We start from the raw sequence: 22234 nt of genomic DNA on the forward strand, positions 1-22234 counted from the left end.
ACACCCAGTGCCCTCCAGACTCTCGTGGGCATTCAGGCCATGGGACCAAAGTGTGACATCAAGTGTGGGGCAACCTCAGGTTCCCAGCACCCACCGTTACTTTCCATAGATTGCTGGCTGCACCATACTGCTTGCTAGTGCAGTCATAGGTTTAAGCCAAAGTTACAGACTTCGCTGTTGAAGACACTGAGTGCAACTGTGTTTGTGTTTTTCACTAGGTATAGCACAGAGCTGTCTTAAATTTTTCCATCTTTTTGATAAGTTAACGTGCCCACACCCTTAGCTTCTAATCCCTGTGCAGTTCCATGGGTTAGCAGCAACTGAAAGTGTTGCATTATTCAGGTATTCATATGATGATTCCCTAGAGAGCACAAAGGAGATTCAAATCTGAAGTCAGAGGAAGAAAGCACTGAAAAGTCTGCTGATTTCTTTGGCAGAAAGGACGTGTTCTTCACCTGTGATCAAATTATACAAGTTTGTTCTAAACGTTTGTTGAGTCACACTCTTCTGTCAATGAAATAGGGAAAGAAGGACTTCAAAGTTTCTAAAAAAGCAGCAGCTCTTGCAGGTTGCATTTGAATGTGTCCCCTGGCTATTCCAGCCAGTCAAGGAATGGTGGCTGGTTTTTTTCAGGAATGAGTAGTCCATCATACTCACTTCTTTTTTGATAGTAAAAAGCAATTTTCCAGATCACCTTGTAATTTTCAGTCAATTTGCCATCTACATCTTTAAATTTTCAGTTGATCCTGCTGTGCTTGACACAGTGAATAAGTAGCAATGGAGACACTTGAAACTGCAGCTCCTGTAGGTGCCATCAGTAAAAAGCTTTTAGACCCAAACTCATTCTTCAAAGTCCCCGTAGTAGACTTGATTAAGGGCTTTCATTACTGCTTGCTTTCCCTTGGATTATTCTTTTTGTCGTATTCATTGCACTGTATATCTAATGACAGCTATTTGCAGTTATTCCCAATTGGTTGTAGCTTTACAGAAAAACCAAATTTGGTATTTTCTATTGTCTAGTAGCAGATTGCTGTTAGTTGCTTTTGGTGTAGTTTCAGGAATGGAGAGACTACACGGACAGTTGTCCTGAAGCCACAAGTGAAATGTTTATCCTGTTTGACAAATGTGGTGCAATTCCATTTTAGCTGTAGAAAACCCGCTTTCACCAGGAAAGAACTGGGAGGTGCAATGGCCTTTGTCAGCCCTCACACCCCTCCCCAGCAATAGCTGGAAAGCAGAGAGAGAGGAGAGAAAAGCACAGCTTAGTTTAATTGCAACAGGTCTATGAAGACGGACGTGAAGCTCCAGCTGAATGAACGAGTCCGGAGTGAGGCAGGCACCGCTGGCTGCGTGCAGTGCTCTGCCTCGGCCGAGTACCTGGGAGCGCGGACTAGCTGATCCCTGGGACAACCACAGAGGCTCAGTGGTTCTGCTTTGGAAGCCGAACTGGTGTCGCTGCCTGCGTCTGCGCCAGGTAAACCCACCGGCGTGGGACTCTCGGAGGGCACCTCGTGCCTTGCGCTGCCGCTAACGCCTGGGCTGGAAGGCACCCGGGGCAGTCCCGCAGCCCACCTCTGACCTCGGGTGGCACAGCTCTGCTTCTCTGTCATTCCTGACAGACGTTTGCCTAACTCATCCTTAGGCTGTCTCTGTGCCTACCGTTACGAAATGCTTCCTAACACCTGCCCTGTACCTGCCTCGCCACAGCTGAAGCTGTTAGTTCGCATCCTCTCTGCTGCGAACAGTTTTGTCTCTGCAGTTTTCTGCCACGTCTTGAAGGTTGTTATCATGTTTAGCTTCCCTCTTCTGTAGGCTGAGAATCTCTTCCTTTCCTTCCTCAGGGTTCACTTTTTCTAGATGTCTGGGTTAGAAGAAGATTTAGTTATACACTAGGTAAGTCAGAGGTAACTGTTAAACAAAATGTGATCTGCTCTGGCTGCGTGTTCCAGATCTAAGGTTCTCTGTGAATGCTTTGTTATGACAGAAGTAGTAGCAGTACCCCTGCTCTACCAAGCAGATTGTTGAAAATTCAGTTTTTTTAATGAAACAGATAAAAATGTCCTGCTGCAAAGACAGCAGAGTGGTCGTGTTCTTGAGATGTTGAATGTTTGTTCCTCGGGGGAACAAACATTCAGAGAAAGTTCCTAGGAAAAGCCAACCCTCAGGTAGAAGGATTTGCAATACGGCTCTTCTGGCACCGCTGCGCGAGACAGCAGCACTTCTGGAGGGTGGTTTCAGTTCCTCATGGTTGCCTGCAGCTGTCAACCTCCATTCCCCTTCTCTCATGTGTTTAGCTTCAGAATTAAGCTGAACATCAGTGGGCAGGACTTACCCAGGCCAGTCAGGCTTTACCAGCGATAACATAACACTGGTCACTGTTTTATCTTGCCTGATGCCCTTTTTCTTCTGCCTTTCTGGCTGGCATCCCATAGGACAAAATGGGCATCTTCGTGTGAAGGTCTGCTTTTCTGGTTTTGTTTTGGCTTGGTCTTGGGACTTGAAATTTTTTTGTGTCTTGTTTGTCTTGTGCTGTCTTTAAGGAGCTTTGTAAGCTTTCTGTTTGCTTGTAATGCTTCTAATTTTAAGAAACCCACTGCTGAAAAAGAGAAGCTATTGCTGCCAAGCCATCGAGTCAGCTGTGCAGCACGTGAATGAACCCTGGGAGCCTTTTAATCCTGCCTGACGTCCAAGAGCTTGCTGTTGGTACCACGAGGCTGCATGAATTACAGGAAGAGAAAAACTGCTCTTTTGGCAAATACAGGCTCAAACACTTTTAGTCTTCATCTCCTTTGAATTTATGTGATGTAGTCTGTTCTTTCATGGCAGGCTGTGTTTAGCATAGGACCTGGTACCTCAGTTTAGGAGTTAAGACTTTGGCTCTGCTCGGATTTCTGTTGCCAGCCTGCTGCATGAACATAAACCAGCTACTGTTACTGCTGCTGCTCTTCTCAATCTCCATATCTGTAAAGTTAACCTAATTATGCCAGCCTCCTCTTCACAGTGCTCGATGTCCTTACGAAAAGTAATAGTCAGATATTAATGGAGATGTTATTAACACTTCTCCCCACTTAAGTGCAATCTGCTGTGTTACGGAATTTAATGGCTGAAGAATCCAAACCAATAAATTGTTAGGAAATGTCTCTTCTGCATAATGCATTGACTATTTGAAATAATCAGAGCTGTGAATCAACTGTACTTTTGCATAAAATTGTAGCTGTAGTGGAAAGCTAAGCTGGAAATACAATAGCTAAATATCCCTGGGATTTTTAACTTCCTTGATGGACTCTGCAAGTCTTTGGCTGTGGTGCAAATCCATTATCTATATAAAAAGCATTTGTTTGTTCTGTTCACTGAGTAAGTTGCACCGCTTGGAGCATCCAACGTAGTTGCCATTTAACCAGTTTCAGCTGCCTGCAACTGCAGTGCACGTATAGTTGGTTGGACACCAAATTCGTAAGCATCCTCTGGGAGTCGAATCCCACTGCTTTTACGGGTTCCCATAACACAACAGAAAAATGTTATTTCCTTTCAAGCAGGAGGGCAGATGAGCAGAGAGGTCAACGCTGCCACTTGACGCCATTTGAAGCCAGCGTGACGGCAGAGGGCAGGGGGTCGGTTGCACTGCCGATGGTTTGCCTCGCGGCGTTGCAGTTGGGTCGCTTGTAAACCTTCACCAAACAGCTGGCCAGGCGTTCTGTTCACAACTACTGCCGGAGGTGTGCTAGCACTCAGCTGGCTCTCCATAAAAGTTAGATGGCACGGTGTAGAAACTACCATCTGGGATTTGTTTCAACGGAAGCGAAATTATTGTCTGTGGTTTTATACTCTTCATGTGGGTTACACATGTCAGTTACGGCTTCCTCATGGCTGTGGAGTTTGCTCCAAGTTGGAGGTTTTGATGATGTTTGAAGAGAGACCAGCAATCAGCATCAATGACAACCTCTCCTTTCTATTTTGTCTACAGCATTTTCTATCTGCATGTGACTGTAACTGACACGCTCGAGAGGTTTCCATGGTGCAGTAATTTAACCGACATTTTCTCAGCAGTGGTAGATTAATTTGTAAATTTGGGCAAAGCCTGAATTGCTCAGATAATTGCGCTGCATCCCTGGTCATCTTTCAGACTTTGTTTGTGCTATAGTATACTTGCCATTTAGTGAGCAGTTGTCATCGTCATCACTGTTAACTCAGAGTTGCCTTTCATGCTTAGAGGGAGTTTCAGGTTTATGGGATTGTACTGCTATATGGGTTTTCTTAATGCTCATCAATTCAATTTGGTTTTCATTATGGATACAATAAGCTATACAATGTAAAATATTAATGTTGTACATCTAGGTAGGATGTAGATAGATGCAGGTACTAACTTGACCCTTGTTATCATAAGAAAGAAATATTTTCAAATGTACGTTTAGAAGGACTATTTTTTATTTTTGTTTTTACACGGTATTCCGTGCGTTTGAGTCACTTTTACCACCTATCTCTGTCTCCTAGAAAAATTTCCCCATGAAGGGAAAAGGATGGGCCCCCAGCTTGTGCCCCCTCTGGCTTGCTTTGTTCTGGAAATTAGCCAGTGGCTTTGCTCAGCCCCCAGACTTTTACACAGAAAATGGTTTCTTAAGCAGCACATTTTGACCTTGGTACGAAGGAAACCAAGAGGCTTTTCCTTGACCATCCCACTAAGTGCACAGCCTTCATTTAGCTAACATTCCAACCTACTGAAATCTGGACATCCCCATTTTCCAGAAGCCCCTCAGCTGTCCCCAGGTAAGCTGGTGCCCCCCAGATTCCTGAGAGCAGCTTTCTGGGGCAGTGGAAAGCTGCCATCCCCCGAGCCCAGCATCAGGAGATGTCATCTGGGGTGTGGAGCCAAAGGAAAGGCAATAGGAAGGGCAAAACCACAGGTGGAGAAGTGGAGGGCCAGGAAGAGAGAGTCATGGATCACGGGCAGCACTTGCTTCAGGTGTCATTTCGAGAGCATCACCCCTCCTCCCACCCCTTTCTGCTTGGGACTCGAGAAGGGGCTGCAAGGGAAGAGGGCTGCTGAGCGCCGGTGCTGGCAGAGGGGTGCTCAGTGCTTTCCCTCGGTAGAAAAGAGCGAGGCTGTTCCGCTCTGCTGCCCGGGCACGGGGGTGGAGGGGGTTTGAAGGGTGGCTGTGGGTGAGACTCGTGGAGCAAAAAGGAGGTGCTCATGAGGCGGAAGATTTGACCTCACTACTTGAGATTTGCCAGTGTGAGAGGACTCCTTACGTGCATCTTCATTAGAAATATGCAGAAACCCTGCCATGCTGTTACGGCACGCTTGTTTTTTAGTTTGCTCTAGAGAGTTTATCACATGAGAGGGTTTGAGAGCACTCCTTCATAAGCAGAACAAAGCAAGCAACTTCTAAAGCAAAGCTTTAAGGAAGCCTGAAAGTTTGCACTCTGCATGTGAGGAGTATGGTTTGCTGAGCAGTCACTGGAAGGACTGTCACAGGGCTGGTGGTCGCTGGGCTGGGTGGCCCCGGAGGAGCTCCATTAGCCCTCTGCATTACCCCCAGCTATCACCTATGGGGTAACAGCCGTAGTGATCCGAGGCTCTTGGTAAGGCTGTTTGAGATCTCAGAATTAAAAGCACTGTGTGGAAGCTAAACTGCTCATGGTTATTCTTCATGGGGTTTTTGAGTCCATTCCCAATACAAATTTCTAGTTCCTGGGGTTTTTTCACTTTGCTGGAATATTCTAACATGTTACAGGCATTAATCCTGGTACAAATGTTCTGTTTCAGTCAGTCTCCCAAACACTTGTGCATAGTAGTGAAATCTAGAAATGTTTTTTAAAAAGTGTGCTTTATTGAGGTGGAGTCATTGCAGCAAAGTAGCACAGAGTGAAAGATGCAATCTCATTCCCCTGCAGCCAGGGCAGACTGGTTTCTTACTAACTCATTATTTAACTTTTTCTGTTCAGTTTTGTTTTAAAATGTGTCAGGTGATGAGGCACCGATCCCAACCCTTCACTCTGCTCTATAGGTGTTCATCCAGTTACAGTTTGCCCGACAGCCTACATTTCCTCTTTGTCTGTTTCAATTACCTCCTCCTATTTATATTCCTTTCTTTCCTTTTATTTTGATAAATAAGTCTCCTCTGTCCTTCATGTTTATATACTTTAAATATTTATCTGCTCTCCTCCTGTCTCCCTTTAGTCATTGCTTAGTACGGTTTATGTTTAGCTCTTGGCAGTTACCCAGTGACATAGGAAAAAAGAAGATTTCCTCTTCAGTTAGGTATTCTTTTGGAGTTCAAGCAGCTATGTATATTTTCAGAACTGTATACAGGGACCAAGATGTAGATGGTGAGATCCTATTAATGTCAACAGCAGTTTTACTACTGACTGTTTTAGGGCCATGATTTCACCCAGAGACTCTCTGAACTTAGTCATATCTTCCACGAGGCTCCCTATACATAGTGGAGTCCAGGCTGAATAATAATTTGCGACTGTTTAAGCACTGTTTCTCCGCTCACAGGAGAAAACACTAGATCAGCCTTTCTTTCTTGTTTGTGTGGCCAAGGCTGGTTGCAAAGCTTTAGTCAGTGTGTCGGTACCAAAACGAGACCAGGCTTTTCCTTATGCTCTAATTTAGGAAATGACCTTGCCTTGACTTCGCACCCTACTTGCTGATGGGACTGGAGGCTTCTTCAGTGACAGACAGCCGTCTCACAGATGCTCGTTTATTTTTATGAGGCAAACATATCAAAGGAGCTGTATTAAGCATGTCTGCGTAGCATGTCAGGGCCTGGGCAAAGCAAAGGTTTGGTTTGCCTGAATGTTGACATTAAACTCCACAATTTTCCTGAAATATCTTGAGTTCTAAATTCCCATCTATTTTGTGTGCAAGTAGCTCAGAGGGCTGGATTGCAGGCAACCTGATAAACCTGGTCCTGCATGGTTTACAAATAGAAGCTGTCTCAGGGCTTTGTATCTCCTAAATCAACTGAGTGTCCTCGGGTTTGGATGATAAGCCACTATCCTAGCTTCCTCAGGGATGCCTTAAATATACTAGTTACTCATTTTGCAAACAAAATATTTGGAATTCAGTAACTAAACTGCTCATCCAAAACATTTTGTTAGAGCGAGTCAGATTGGATCGACTCTGTGTTTACCACATCCAAGCAGCCCAATGGAAGAAGTGTTTGGAGTGAGAAGTCAGCCTAGTGCAGCCGTGGCCAATGTTAACGTTTGCCTTGTGCTCCATCGCTGATCCATCCAAACATTCCCTTTTGAGAAATGTCCCTCTCACTGTCCAGCCACTGCCTTGCGTTACCCGTATCGGAACTAAGCTGGCAAACTGCTCTCCAACTAGGCCAATCACAAACCCATCACTTCATACTTTTGTATGTTTACTACACTTGGAAGGCACAGGGGTTCTGTTTTAAAAATTCCTGGTGGGCTTAGTGAACAGATTTTTCCTGAAGCACCCATAAATCCTCTTTTTTATTATTCCATCTTCTGAATGTGCGTTACGATTGATAAAGAAAAGATTCAGTGTACCGTTTCTGGAAGAGTGTCTATCCACCAGAACAGGACTTCTGAGTGAAATTTCTCTTGAAAAAACTTTGGTAGTAAGAATTTCAGCAGAATGCTCTAGTTTGATTGTATATCTTTGTAAAAATTATTTTACAGTTGTACATTGTAATTAGTGTTTAAGAAATAATAGATGAAAAATAAATTAAAACCCTTAACAAAACAGTACTGTGGTGCACCCAAAACAATTTTTTGCAATTTAATTTTGGCAAAACTTGCTGAATTTAGGCTTTTTGTTCCAATTCAGAACAAAAGCCACAGCAAAAACATCTTTGAAAATGTCCAAAATTACAAGTTTCAAGCAGCTCTACAGAAAACATTTACCAGGATTAGTTCAGCCTATAAGCAAAACTGCCCCGGTGGCAAATGACAGCATCCCAGTACATGCGTTCTCCACAGAGGGATAATACCGTGTTTCCGCTCCTTCCAGGAATTCTCACTTAATATTATATAAAAGATTGTTGGTCTTGTCCATAAACATCCCACCTGGAGCAAGCAGAAGGTTCCATACTGCGCCATTAAACAAAACGGTAGGGGCTCATGTAACAAGGCAGAAGGGACTCGGGTGGGCTTTAAGTCACTCTCACGCAGGGGTACTTTGCCCTGAGTTAGTGTCCCAAGGAGCTCCAGCACCACCCTCACCCCCTTCCACCTCTGCCAGGCTTTGCAAGCAAATTAGTAGTTGCTCAAAGATCCTTGAAGGAGAAGAAACTTCCCTTTCAGTACAACTGGCTCTTTAGGCCTGCAGAAACTAAATAAAGGGAACAATTTTTTTTCTGTAGAAGGCTGGCATAAAAGGGAATGTCTTTGCATTTTCGCTGCTGAGCCAGTGGTCGCTCCCAATACTTTTCAATCACAAAAGCTGGTTTTTTGCCTTTGATGATACGCTGCGGAACATATTTGTGGTGAATACCAAAGCACAGACAGTTTTCCCACTTCCAGAGTAAAGTAATCCACAAACTTTATTCAGCCCTGCCTGTAACACCCCCCATAAGAGGTGTGTTTTAAGAGCAAACAGCAGCAACGGTTGATTAAACCACGCTGATCCTCAAGCTTTAAAGGCAAGCGGTGAAACTCCTTACCCTGAGAGACCCAGCAGCTCTGGGACATCTGGATCATCTCCATCTCCAGCAGGACAAGAGAAAAACAATTTCTTCATTGCTTCTGTCGACTTAGGAATATTGCAATAGTAAACAGAAGGCAAACGCTCACTGAATGCTGGAATGCCCCACGGGTAGGAAACATCTGGCTCGGAGCTGCCTCTCCTTTGCAGCTGCATGCGAGTTAGCCAGCGCTGCAGCAGCTGCAAGGGAATTGGAGCCTGACAGGAGATGTGAGAGAAGTTTGATGGCGAAAATTCATCCCTCCTTGGACTGTATTGAAGAGTAGGACTGAGGACTATATGTACCTTTATATCTTTTCTCTGTTGGATTCTGGTAGGTTAGAACTAAATTTTAAATATCTATTTTGTAAAGGGAGAAAAGGCCGACTCTCTCATAACTGTTTGAAGCAACTTTTCTTTATTGCAAAACTATATGAAACAGCCACCAGTTTCTCCCTTCAGGTCATCATAATTTCCAGAGCTACTGATGAATGGTATTTACTGGGACTGCTGAATTCTAAGGCCAGCCCTCTTATCCGTTTGTCATTTTGAAATTATGCCTATTCCTAGAGCACAGGTATTTATTGCCTGTCAGTAAGAGTTAATATTGAAATTGTTGCTATTGCCTGCAATAATTAATAATAATAAAAAATCTGTTCAGCTGAAGCAAATATAATAAAAAATAGGAGTATGTTATAGTAGAATTCAGGAAACAAATATATCACTTCATGGATCATTTGACAGGATATCACATCCACTAAGGTAAACAAATTTAAATAAAACATATGTTTTACATTAAAAAAAAAAAGGTGACCCAGGTGCAGCTATGCAGAGGTGTTGAAGGCTTTCTGTTTTGCACAAGTCATGGACAGATGTACTTCTAGCTGTACGTTTTGGCTTTTTGAAGGAAGTTCCATGCAAATGTTCCATGCAAAGTTCCAAATGGCAGCTCTCTCTGCTCTTCATCGAGCCGTTTATTCAGTTTGTTTATAACAATGTTAGTTAGGGACCGATTTATGCGGTTGTAAGGGGCGTAATTCTGACTTTGTTGATGTTGTACATCACCATAGGATTTGGCTTATTGGCTATCATTGCACGTCTGCAGCTCACAGACCGTGGAGGGGGAATGGCTTCACCTGGGAGCTGTGCACAAGCACATCTGTGTATATTCCGTTGGTCCAGTTCTGTTTAAAAATACACAAAAATTGAAATTTCACCTCTGTGTGAGGACATGAGGTTTATACGATCATCAAGCTGGTCTATCGGTCAGTACTTCTCTAACGACGGGGTTGAAATCCACTGGCTAATTTCAGCAAAAAATCTAAAACACATTTAAGCTCCTGCAGCGCCTGTGGGATTTTTTGGCTGGGGAGAGAGGTCCAAACTGGTGTCCCAGTGGGGAAGCGGCGGGAGGTCAGAGCTGGCAGAGACTCTGTGGGGCAGGAGGGAGCCCACCGAGCAGCACCCGCAGAGCTCAGACCTGCTGCAGCCTGGGCGAGGGTGTCAGGAAAACAGTGGGGAGAGCTCAGGTCACTGCTCTCAGGATTTGTTTTCAGCAGAGATAGTATGTCCTAGAAACCCGTGTTTGCTCCTGACAGCTCCCATATGATTTTTTTTTTTTTTTTTTTGGTAACGTTAAACTTCATCAATCTGTCCTTTAATTCTCCTTGTTGGAAAATTGGGCAGAGGTACTTCAGAGGGATATTGCAAGATTTAATTAATTTTTCCAAACGTTTAGGGAGAATAATGAATAGGTGATAAATAATATAAGTAGAAGTTCAATATTAAAAGTTTAGGATTAATTTAGAGACATCTGTCAAGGATTAATTTAGAGACATCTGTCATTCCAAATCTCAACATGGAAGCATCCAAGCTACTTTAAAAAAACCAAACCCAACAAGAAACAAAGGAAAGTCTTTGATTTCTTTAAAGCCAAATGTGTTGTTTCATGTAAAAGGGGGAAAAAAAGGAGGGATGCGGGGGGGATAAAATGACCTCCTCCAGACCCTGGACTCCTAAAACCCAGTCTGCATTCATATCGATTTTTCAGAGTGCCCTTCTACAAAGGAGTGTCTCCTGCTCTGTGAATCTGTTTTTTTCCTTTGCTGCAGCAGCGCTAGGGCTGAGTGGTAAAGCTCTGTTTTTAATGGCTTCTTCCCCATATCTAAAGAGTTCCATATTTGGGGGCACAGAGGATCTTTCTTCCAGAAAAATAACCTTCACGAAATTATATGCCTTTCAAAAGAAATGCGCGTAAAATCCCTATGTGACATTATTGGTGTACTTCTACATTCAGGTGTCAACAGGACACTTTTCTGTTTTCCTTTCTGTTGTAATAATGGTGTGCTGATAAGGTACAACATGAAAGGCTGCTCTTTAGAAGATTTGTGTATAATACTGTGTGGAGCAGAAACACAGTAATGCAAATAGCATTTCCAAGCAGAACCACTGAAGCCAGATTATGATCCTTTTTAGAAAGCCTGTATTTCTTCATACCTCGAGTAATTAGTCACCACACAAGCACTTTGTCTTCCAGACATACACAGTGTGGATTTGAAATTAGAATCTAGTTCTCTGCTTTTGTCTACAACAGCCAGCATTAAAAACAGATGAAAATAACAGAAATAGAATCAAAAAGGATGTTGCACATAGTTTTATGTATATATTCCATTTTATATATCACTGGCATGTACCAGCGCTACGTGAAGAATTTGAAATTGAGTTGCGTGTTCCTGTGTCTGAGTTATATTTTGCTTTTGTTCCACTGGAGGCATGGCACTGTGTTTTAGGGAAGTGAGGAGGGTAACGGATGAAATTTAAATCCATTGGTTTATTCACTGATTTATGTCTCCTGCTACCGATATTTTTCAATGGTGATTTAATTAACATAGTTGCTAACTCTTCCTGTTCTTGCTTTGTTAATTAATTAGTGCTCCGCTCCTGGCTGAGCTGGGACATTTCTTATCACGAGGTCATTTTGAAAGGTAGGGATGGGCAAATAATTTATAGTCAATAATGCTTTTTGCCAAACATCTCTGAGCAGATTGTGGAACCTTTGACGTTATTCATGTATTTTCTGTGTGTATCTTCCTGCAGGAACAGGTTTCTGTCAGGGCGGTTGCTGGTGTCAGACACGCAGCTGGGTTTCTCTCCCTGGTGTTGCAGTTCAGGGGATTAAAACAGCACTTTGGGTAAAATTGTCAAAAAGCACAAAAGGACGTAAGGATAAGTCACTGAGGCACCAAACCCATCGTCTGACATTTCTACTTCCAAAACCAAAAAATTAAGCTTTCAAATGCCAATTGCAGCCTGGTGACACCAAGATGGTTGCCTCCAATGGAGAGAGACTGGCCCGCTCAGAGAGGCGACCAGAGCACCAGGTCCTGCCCTGAGCCACCTCCAGAGGACTCTGGGGAGCGACCAGGCTCTGGTGCCAGCAGGTATTCACACTGGGACTAGAGTTACAAAAGGACCTGTGCACCAAACACCAACTTAGGAAAAGTAAGAGTTATCGCTTTAGTGCTATTGAAAAGTGGTAGAACCATCTTCAGCTTTAGGTGCCTTGCAGAGCTCATAAAATCTGTCTCCATCCCCTTTTTAAAACAGGATTTAGGCTAGAAGTCATCATGTCTAGAAGTGTATTGGAGCATCCAAGTGCTTTGCTTGCATTTGCGAGGCTGCATCAGTAAGTCAGAGATGTTCACAGGGCATGAACAGGCAAACAACTGTGGTCATGAGCAAAGCAGAATTGTGCCGGACCTCAGCTAACGTGTACAGAAAATATTTCACTGGTGAGACTCTGGCTCCTCATGGTGTTGACCGACAGAGGTGAGAACAACACCCAAGCTCGGCGTCTGTGGAGGAAGCGGGAGAGTACCGCATACATCTCCACGCCGTCTGCATGGGCAGCCAAAGGCCGGCTCCTTGCGCTGTGGCTGATCCCCAGAACAGGCAGGACGGAGGCAGATGTGCTCCCTTGCTCCGTGCTGGTCTTCCTCGTAGACGTACGCCTCGGTTCCTGTCTCTTAGCCCTGACGCATGATGCTGTGGTTCCTCCCGAAGGTGAGCCCGAGACGGGTTTCACTGCATTGAGGATTTTGCTGTTTATCAAGTCTGATGTGCAGTTCAGTGGCCTTAGCTAAGGCAGACCATTAAGATGTCTGTAATACACTCTCCCTTGCTGGATCTTTCTCTACAAAAACCTTTTAAAGGCGAAAGCCGTAAGTGGAAAATGGTATCAGTCACAGGAACGCTAACTTAAGGTGTCCGTGCCCTGATGGGATCCAGCTGGTACCAAGGGAAACGTGGTGTGGGACACATGCAGGGCACCAACAGGTTTCAGGCAAGGAAGGAGGGCAGAAGGAAAAGCTATTTCATTTTTATTTGACATTTGAAAATTGAATTAATACCAGTATAAATTTGATACGTGTGTTAGCTTGTACAAGGCTGTAGGTAAAACCCTCGTGCCTTGTGACACCAAATCTGTATGCAAAAACCAAAACTGCACTGCAAGTTAAATTGAAAAATCACTTCTCTTGAAGTAGAAATGTCAACTTCTACTCCAGGTGAGTCTGAAGACAGAGGAAAGACCAGCAAAGTATTACACACAAATTTAGAAGATAGCTTCAGGATAGTTTGCTTCTAGTAGAACTAAGAATTACTTTGGGCAGCAGTGAGAAGGGTACTATTAAATAAAAATGTTTGGAAGTTATTCTTTGGCCAGAGAGATCCCAGAAGCAATACTCTGGCTCCACTGAAACCAGTGGCTGAATGGTGTTTAACTTCACAGAACTGTGACTTCAGCTCAACTCTCCAGTCACTAGTTATATGACAAGTTACTTTCCTCTTATGGTGAATTAGCTATAAATTTTAATCAGTATAACAGTGAATAAATTAGTGTCTCTTCTATAAACTCCCCCTTTACAGCTCCTATAGGCCATGGTTTCACTAATTAAAGTTCTCATTGGGTTGGCTTGACATCCTGCTGAACTGAAACGATGTCATTGCATATTGCATGTACATCAAGGGATGTTCCTAGATCATCATTACTTGACAGTGTACATAGCTTAGAGATGCACTGACTCTTAGTTTTTAAGTGAGACATATGGACAAGAAGTTCATTGCTGAAATTTAATTTATATTTCCATATTTAAATCTCAACCAAAGTAGATATCATGAGAGCTTCAGAGAGGGAAGCAGGATTATGGTTTTATTTTCTTATTCGGAAAGTATACAGCTAGTCCGTTATCAAGAAGGAACTTTTTGTCTCCTTGGAAGATGCTCTGACTATACTTTTCCCTTTTCCCCTTTCCCTTCTGTACTTCATGGTTATTAAAATGAAAACAGCCCAAGAAGTAAAAATTCATACCTTAAATAAAACCCTCTCCTTAAGCATTCAGTGTTAAATAAAGCAAGCGGTAACATCCTCCTTTTTGACGTTCAGAGCTAGACAGGCAGAATTGGATAAGCTCTATTTATTTGCATATATCCTCAGCTACCTCCACTTCTTTTTCTTACCACGTTAATACCTGGAAATGGGAACTGTTTTTATTTCAGGGTAGCAGGTGCTTCCTCCGCTGTTACAGGTCTCTTCTGTCCCGTGACACCAGGGATTATTTGAGGGAGAGCTAATTTGTCCAAGAGCATGCAAACAGTCTTCATGACCTTGTGCTCTTTGCTCCAGGTTGCGTTCTCTGCCTCTGTCTGACGTATAGTTTCAAGATAAGTGGCAAAACTCACCTTTCAAACCAAATTCGATAGTGGGTAGAAAGGGCAAGGGTTTAGCAGATGAGCACTATTTCCAATGAGCATTTCAGTGATAGAGGTGAACGTCTGGTGTAAGCATTGCCTGCCCAAGCCGCCTGTGTGCTGCGCTGAGGCCGCTGCCAGCGTTCCAAGTGAGGATGGGGGAGCTGAATTATTTGCACTTTCCTCCGCGCCTTTGGTGTAGACCCCCTGACATTACCGAGGGTGGGCAGGAGAGGCTGTTCCGCAGCACCAGGCTGGGACCTGGGCAGGAGGAGGCCAGCCCTGTGCTGAGAGGTGCTGAACTGAGCCGCTCCGTCGTCTGCCCTGGGGTACTGAGCTCCAGTGCTGGTTTTGCAGTGCTTTGAGTAGACCATCAGAGAAAAGGGAGTCACTCGGAAAGGAATCTGTAGAAATAGCTCCTTGTCAGAGATCCAGTCGTTTTGGAAATGAGTGGAGAAATTCATGGTGGTACATGCTCACTGATCCCCAAGTGAGACTAAGCAAAGACACACGTTTGCTTCGTCACCGGCGTAGAAGTAAGTATCTTCAATGGTCAGGCCTTTTCACCCCTGGCACTGCAGCAGCTGTGCAGACCCTGTCCATCTCTCCTCCTGCTGCTGGAGGAGTCCCTCTGTAGCCAGGATCTAGCAGGCTGAATAAGCAGCAGCCAGAACTAATTCAGATCATGCTGGAGCAAATGAATCTAATTATCCGACTGCCAGGGTGTAAGAGCTAGAAAGGAGACTCCGTCAGCAGAGCAGACTGGGGCCACTGAACACTAGGAAAAAATCTCCAAAGTGCAGAAGAGAGGCACTTTCCCACTCACCGCACCTGCATGATGGCAGAGAAGTCAGGTGGAGCCAGAGCCTCATGCTGTTGAAATGTTACGTCAAAGTGCCACCTCTTCTTAAAACCTTTGCTGATGCATATCAGACCTACCTTGGCCTGATCCCAAAAATACAAGAGGGAGGAAGAGCAGGGGAATTCCTATTTCCAGGTCTATCTGGAATAAGAGAAAATAAACCTTTCCTCCTGCTATGATAGAACTAATAGTAAAAGGAGAAGGGATTTAACCTTGCACATTTATGAACTATCATGACAGTGGAAGTGCAGCACTTGGTACAACAACTGACAGTGCCCTGTGGTATGTAAGCTGGTGCCAGCAGGTAGGTATGTCCTGTATCTCCAACGGCTACCTTGGAGGTTAAGATCGGGCATGGCCCGGGCATATGGAAGGAACAGGGTAAGAACGGGACAGTGGGAGAAAGCAAGCGGAGTTCCCTTTTTAGGTAATGTGACTAATAGCTTCTTTGGTGGGTAGGATTGTATAAAAATCTGGGCCTGTATAGCTTCTGCTCTCAGAGCGTTTAAATCAGGCGGTATTTGATGCTGGCAGATGGGGAGGGCAGGTCACCAACTCACGTGCCAAGCTGTAATCCTGATTACAGGGTCTAGTCACCTTTTCTGGAAGCCACTGTGGAGGTGGTGATTAGAGCAGCTTTGGAGACTAGGTTCAGAGAGGTTACGGGGCCATGACCCCGGAGAATGAGGTGTCTTCTGTGCTGACATAGCCTTTTCTTTAACGTCGCTGTGGCTGCTGTGTACACATGGGGAGGAGGTTGACATGGCAGCCTGACACCACCACCGCAGCGAGCCGGGCACAGCGCGAGGGGCTTCGGGCAAAGCACGTGGCCGCACAGCCGTGCCTCTACCTGTTCGGAGGTTGAAGTGGTGGGGACAGGAGGGTGCGCTGCCGTTCTGCCAGCCTGCTCGCACACCTGTGCCGTGCAAGCGCAGGGAGGCAATTGTTAGGCTGTCTAACCAAGCTTAGTGGGAAGTGTCCCACGTAGAGCCTTCAGCAATGCCCACCAGTCCAACAAGAATCCCTGCCTGGGAGCAGCGTGATCTACAGCATGAGAAAAGCTCTGCCTTCGTGTAGCTTAAGCGTTCTGTGAGTGTATTATGTGTGGTTTTTACTCATGAGATAAAATTAAGATTCTGAGATTCCCTTTTCTTTGATTTTTAGCCACAAGGTAGCTTAGGTTGCGTGAGCTAGTAAAGTTTGCGTCACTATTGACCTAGGTAAACCATCAAAATAGCAAGAAATCCATGTGTATCTCCACTCCTATTTCAGGTTCTCAGATCAGCTGTTTTGGACCTATTTCTGTGCATCAATTTTTGATGTACAGCAACAGAATATGTGGTTTCATTATGGCATGTTCATTACTCGGGTGCTGAGAGTACTCAGCTTCTCAGCAGCTCCACTACACATGCAGGCGATGACAGAATCTCACTAAGATCTCAGGCTTTACCACCTAAAATAGTCTCATAACATCCCTTGGAGACGTTTTCAACTGAAAAGCTTATTGGTATTGTGTAACGCAGAGAAAGAAGAAGAAGATTTCAGTATTTTCACTACGGAATTAGTAAGTGAATCCTCCTCAATGTCTGAACATATTGCTAAATGTGTTTGCTATGAAATCTTCAGCATTAGTTTTGATTAGTTTGAACCCAGCTCACCTGTTTAACTATTTTTTGTTTTACTCTCTATTCATCTCAACCACAAAAAGTATTTTTCTCACTGCTATCACACAATAATTTATCTCTACACATAAAAATAGTTTTCTTTATTACTGATTGTTTGGGTGGTTTATTGGAAGCTTAAATAATTTATATAAATCACTTCCAGAGAGTGCTATTCAGTGATATCTCATAAACGCTGCCTCAGCACAATACAAAAAGTTAATTTGCATGAGGTTAACCTGATGAGCTCTGGGACTGGCACATTCTGTTTAATCTGAAATGAGATAGAGTTAGTAATTTTATATAGTTTTAATTCTCCCATTAACATTCTCTTCTGCAAAGCATAATCACCTTCCTGTTGTTTGTAATACTGTAGTCCTTTCAGTTAGGGCTGTTCTCTACAGAGGAAGACATGGTGCCTTCCTGAAGAGCTTACTCTTACTACACAGCCAACACAGGCAAAAAAAGGGGACGCTAGAGAGTGGCGTGATTTGCCAAAGGTCACACCACAAGCCATCAGCAGTGTGAGAAGCAGAATCCGAATCACCTGAACCTCATTCCAGTATTGTATCCAGTGACCATGCTGCCTCTTAATATGTCGCTGTTCTTATTGTTCTTTCTTTATAGTTCGGGATCGGGTACGATCAAAAATGGAGAGAGATATTTTGGCAGAAGTGAATCATCCTTTCATAGTCAAGCTTCATTATGGTAACTATATTAAAATATAATTCATGTTTGTTCTTAAATTTGTTGGGGAATTGTAACTAGATGTCTTATAATTTCATACAGATACCCCTGCCTACTTATGACTCTTTCTCTAACAAAATCTTAGAGGCTACCTGTGTGAAATTCTTCATTTATGCTAAAGGAGAATTTCGGTATAAGTAGGTTTTAGCCATTCCTCCATCAAAATACATTTGTCATAGAGTCTAACATGCTAGATTGTGCTGGTGGGGTAGCTGGTGAATATATATCTGCCAACCCTCTCACCTGCTGTCAGGTATCGCTCAGAAAACCAGAGAATCTAAATTAAAAATTATTTTTAATAATCAGCACCAGTCTGAATTTGTATAAGTGTGTATATGAATGTGGTGTCTTGCTGGAGTTGCCTTCCTCCGCCTCACCAGCTCCCTGAGGAGCCCCGTTATTACTGTAAAGGGTCTTCCGAGAACGTTTTGCATAGTGCGAGGTCTCCCCTCACACAAACTGGGGAGCTTCTCTCTATGCCTAGCCCTCAGCGACTCCTGGTGTCTTGTGCAATGAAAAGCAATATTAATTCGTAGGTGCTTAGCATGGAAAAGAATATATTAGTAATGCATCATCTCTCAGCTGATACCATTTTTTCCCATAGTCTTAAGCTCAATTGCTTGGTCCTATAGAGAAATTAATTTTTTCTGTTCTCAAAGTGCTGAAATGACAGGGAAGTTAACGGCGCAAATGATACGCTGGTAGTCAACAAGATTAATTCTTTGGGGACTTTTATCTTGATTCAAACTTCCAACATCTCCATCCTTTTCTAATGCAGCATTTCAGACAGAGGGAAAGTTGTATCTAATACTAGATTTCCTGCGGGGAGGGGACCTTTTCACAAGACTCTCCAAAGAGGTAAGCTGACAGACTTTAACTTTGGAAATGAAAGACTATCCTGATTTCCAGAATTCAGATGAAGTTGGTGGGAATGAAAAACAGCCTTGGGAATAGTCCTACTATATAAATGTAATAGAGCCGTATCATCTTGCATCTTTAAATGTGTTCTTAATAATTGTATTTGAATTATGCCATAGGTAATGCAGCAGATAGCATGTAAGCATCACTGTCGGAGAAAACTGCACCACTACTAAGCCATTCCCGTAGCAAAATAGCCCCAGATTCATCACTCACAAATTACATCTTGGATGTGATGAGAAACGGTCTGAGAAATCAATCCTCAATACTTTTTGCCCGGGACACGGGCAGAGAACTGCTGGAAAATCACAACCGCTGCCAGCAGAAAGAGGAGATGGCCGTAGGTCAGGGGCCAAGCCCTGCGGCAAGCGTGCAGGCTGCGGGGCATCAGCCGGCAAGCGGGGAAAGAGCCGTCTCCCGCAGCAGCAGCTGCTGGGAGCAGGTTGGAAGCCATGCACCAGCCTGGGGCTTGGGGGTCAGCCGGCTTCCATCACCTCCCCGGGCTCCCATCCCTTCCCTGTCCTCCGTGAAAAAGGCAGCCAGGAAACGGGCCGACCTCGAGTCTCGCTAATGCCTGTAGGGAGCCGCAGCGGCAGGTTTTCTAGGTGCGTTTAGCACTCGCCCGTGTCTCCAAACGCCTCCTTGAGCCAGCCGTCTGCCTTGCTGGAAGCAGTGGATCCTCCTGCGTTTAGGCTCAGAGAGGGCTCTGCAGGCAGGACGGGAGGCTCCAGCGAGGCAGCCCCACCGCCCCGGGGCTTGTCTGCGCCCCGGCATTCTCTGTCACCAGCACCATGTCCCCAGCCCTTGGTCTTTTCCTAGGGTGTGGGCACAGGGGTGCGGGCAACCATCTAATGCGCAATCTAAAGATAAGATAGGGACCTTTCAAATGCCTTCTTGAGGGGAAGCTCTGTTCACTCTTCTTGGTTTGGGGAGTTACTGATAGACTAAAAAAAGCTGTGAAATCAGTGCTTTTATTCAAGAGTTCCCTAGCTTTTTTTTTTCCCATCCAATTTCTGGGTCAGTGACATGCTGCAAACTGCTGTGTGCACCACAACTTGGGACCCCAAGTATTTGCTTTCCAGGCTTGTTTGCTAATGTGAAAAGACAGCAACAGGTTAATTACACTGCCAAGTAATGATACTCTTGTAAGTACTCCATACACGGTAGCAGTTATTTTTAATATGAGGAAAAAGATTAAGGAAAATAAAAATATGATTCTGCTGTTTGTCATGAAATCAGGCTTTGTTAGCGAGGCAGTGTGTTGTTAAGACAAAGAGGCAAAGGCCTCTCCACTTTCATGGAAGAAGAGAGAAAAGTGTTCTGCACAATCAGGGAACTCAAAAGTGAAAGAGAACAGCTCAGATTTTGTACTCCTTTAAAACTTCACATTTTCCCCAAAGCTTTTCCCAATGCAATGCACTGACTTCTCTGCTTTATACTATCAAGGATGAGTCCTCTTAACTTGACAGCCCTTTCACGTACTTCTTTTTTCAGTGTTTGCAGCTCATCTGGTCTACCTATACTTTGCAGCTGTTTAGTGGAAAGGTATCGCAAGGGAAGAAGTTATGGGAAAACCTATACTGCTTGCAATTTGTTAATTATGGACTTGGTCGGACAGTATTGATTTCAGTGGATTTTCAGTCAGATCCCATATACTGCAGCATGCATGCATCCAAAGCTTGTCTCTGTCTTGCTCTATCTTTCTGAGACATCTGACTTTAACTAGGTATAGCTGTGGAGATTAGATTTTCCCTGATTCTATTAATTTCACCTCTTGCCTACATTATTTATTTTAAACCTTATAAATAATTTAAATTTATTTTGATAATGCAGTTTTTATGATTAGACCAATTAAATTTTTAGTCTGAGTTTTTGCTTGTGTATCCTTTTTCTTTCTAACCTTTGCAGTGATATTCTTAATTAAATTACATGACATCTGTTCTCTGAATCCTCTCTTTTTGCTCTCAGCCCTGTGCAGCTTCTCAGAGCACTCAAGTATTGTGGCTGCCCCTTTCCAAAAGCAGAGATTTAACTTTCAAAATAAACTCAGCAACTTCTACTGTAGATGTTTACATTTACATGTGACATGTAAATTTGTACTGAGCTGACGCATTTTACTTCTGTCATACATAGTATTCACACTGTGTATCCAATGTATCAGCTTCTCTTTCTGCATTATTATCGCTGTACTTATTGAGATTTAATTAAAGAGAACTTAATAACATCTGGGATATAATGAAAGCTGAACCAAAAGGGTATCTTGCCATCTGAGTTTTTCTGAGCTTAGTGTTTTTTCGATTATAGAAGTTTCTTCCCACTTAAACCAGAGCTTTCAGTGTTAGCAGTATCCATATCAGCTATAGAAAGGACACAACTGCCCTCAGTTCAGACCTCCTCAGGCCCTGAATGTTAGACAACACATCACTGCTTAGGGCATCTGCACTGAGATTCCTTGAACCCTAAGTGCACAGGGTTTTAAATCCATCTCTGAGTCTCTTCATGCTGTGTATTCTGCTCAGATTTGGAAGCATTTCACTTCCCCAAAGATGTTTCCCCATGTTATTTTGTGGGAATTTGGTAACCAAATACCAAGATTTTAGCAAATTAAGAGACATGAAACCAATAAGGGCTGCACTGAACGTATTGAATTCTGCCATTCATTGCTAAAGGCTAAGGAGTTAGAACCTTATTCATATTATTGTGACATGATGTCATCTAAACAGATCAAACAGATGAATGAGAGCAGCGTGTTTTAAGGAATGGAAGTACTAGGCAGATAAAGTTTTGTTTTATAAGGAGAATCTGGTAAGAATTGTTAATGTGAGCTCAGACAAATTATGGAAAATTGAACCTGATATGATGGTCCTTCCAGCATTCCCTGAGTTAGACAATTCCCTCCCCATATCTGTTTAACGCAAGCCAGCCCACCGCTGTCCAGTAAATAGACGTGTTCTTCTCTTCCTTCTCTCTAGGTGATGTTTACAGAAGAGGACGTCAAGTTCTACTTAGCTGAGCTGGCCTTGGCGTTAGACCACCTCCATGGTCTTGGAATTATTTACAGGGATCTAAAACCAGAAAAGTAAGTTAATGAGAAAGAGTGAACCAAAACATAAATACACGAGCTTTTAGGTTGTTTCTGCTCCTTGTCACGCTAGTAAATCAAGAAGTGCCAGGGGCTCTGCCTTCCTTCTTGTATGTGAGACTCTACACGAGACCCTCACCATCAGCAGTAGGGTCTTCCTGTCATATCATTTTAGCATGAGGCCAAATATTTTGACTGTGCTACAGTGTGATGGAGCCTCTGTGTGCCTGGCCTTCAGTTTAGTGAATGATCTCAGCGTGGGATTCAGATCTCTGTGCCTTTGACTTCAGTAGCACTGTCCTCCATTTGCAGCATTTAATCTGGCCTTCGCCTTCATGTGGTATAAACCGCTCAAAGCAACTCCACTTCCAGCTCACACGAAATATGTCATGGCACCATTCAGTTTTATTGTAGCCATTGCTTAAAGTAAATGAGCATCTCTGAAAACTAGTGTATGTATTAGCTCATGAGAGACACGATAATCAGGATTTTAAAAACGCTTTTATTAACAATCCAAAATATTTTTCTAAGAATTATTCTCACTTCTATTTGCGGCT

General features: G+C 43.6%; 1 protein-coding gene across 2 annotated transcripts in view; it reads left to right on the forward strand.

Annotated features, from left to right (window-relative positions):
• Positions 1-22234, forward strand: part of RPS6KA2 (ribosomal protein S6 kinase, 90kDa, polypeptide 2) — a 305814-nt gene that overhangs the window by 214236 nt on the left and 69344 nt on the right. For both annotated transcript variants that reach the window (XM_010579888.1, XM_010579887.1), the window contains 3 exons: positions 17558-17638; positions 18456-18535; positions 21568-21674. In XM_010579888.1, the coding sequence (XP_010578190.1) occupies positions 17558-17638; positions 18456-18535; positions 21568-21674 (268 nt within the window). The remainder of the gene's footprint in view (positions 1-17557; positions 17639-18455; positions 18536-21567; positions 21675-22234) is intronic.

This window comes from Haliaeetus leucocephalus, unplaced genomic scaffold, assembly GCF_000737465.1.
Source record: "Haliaeetus leucocephalus isolate CR32 unplaced genomic scaffold, Haliaeetus_leucocephalus-4.0 Scaffold687, whole genome shotgun sequence".
In the NCBI taxonomy this organism is placed as follows: Eukaryota; Metazoa; Chordata; class Aves; order Accipitriformes; family Accipitridae; genus Haliaeetus; species Haliaeetus leucocephalus.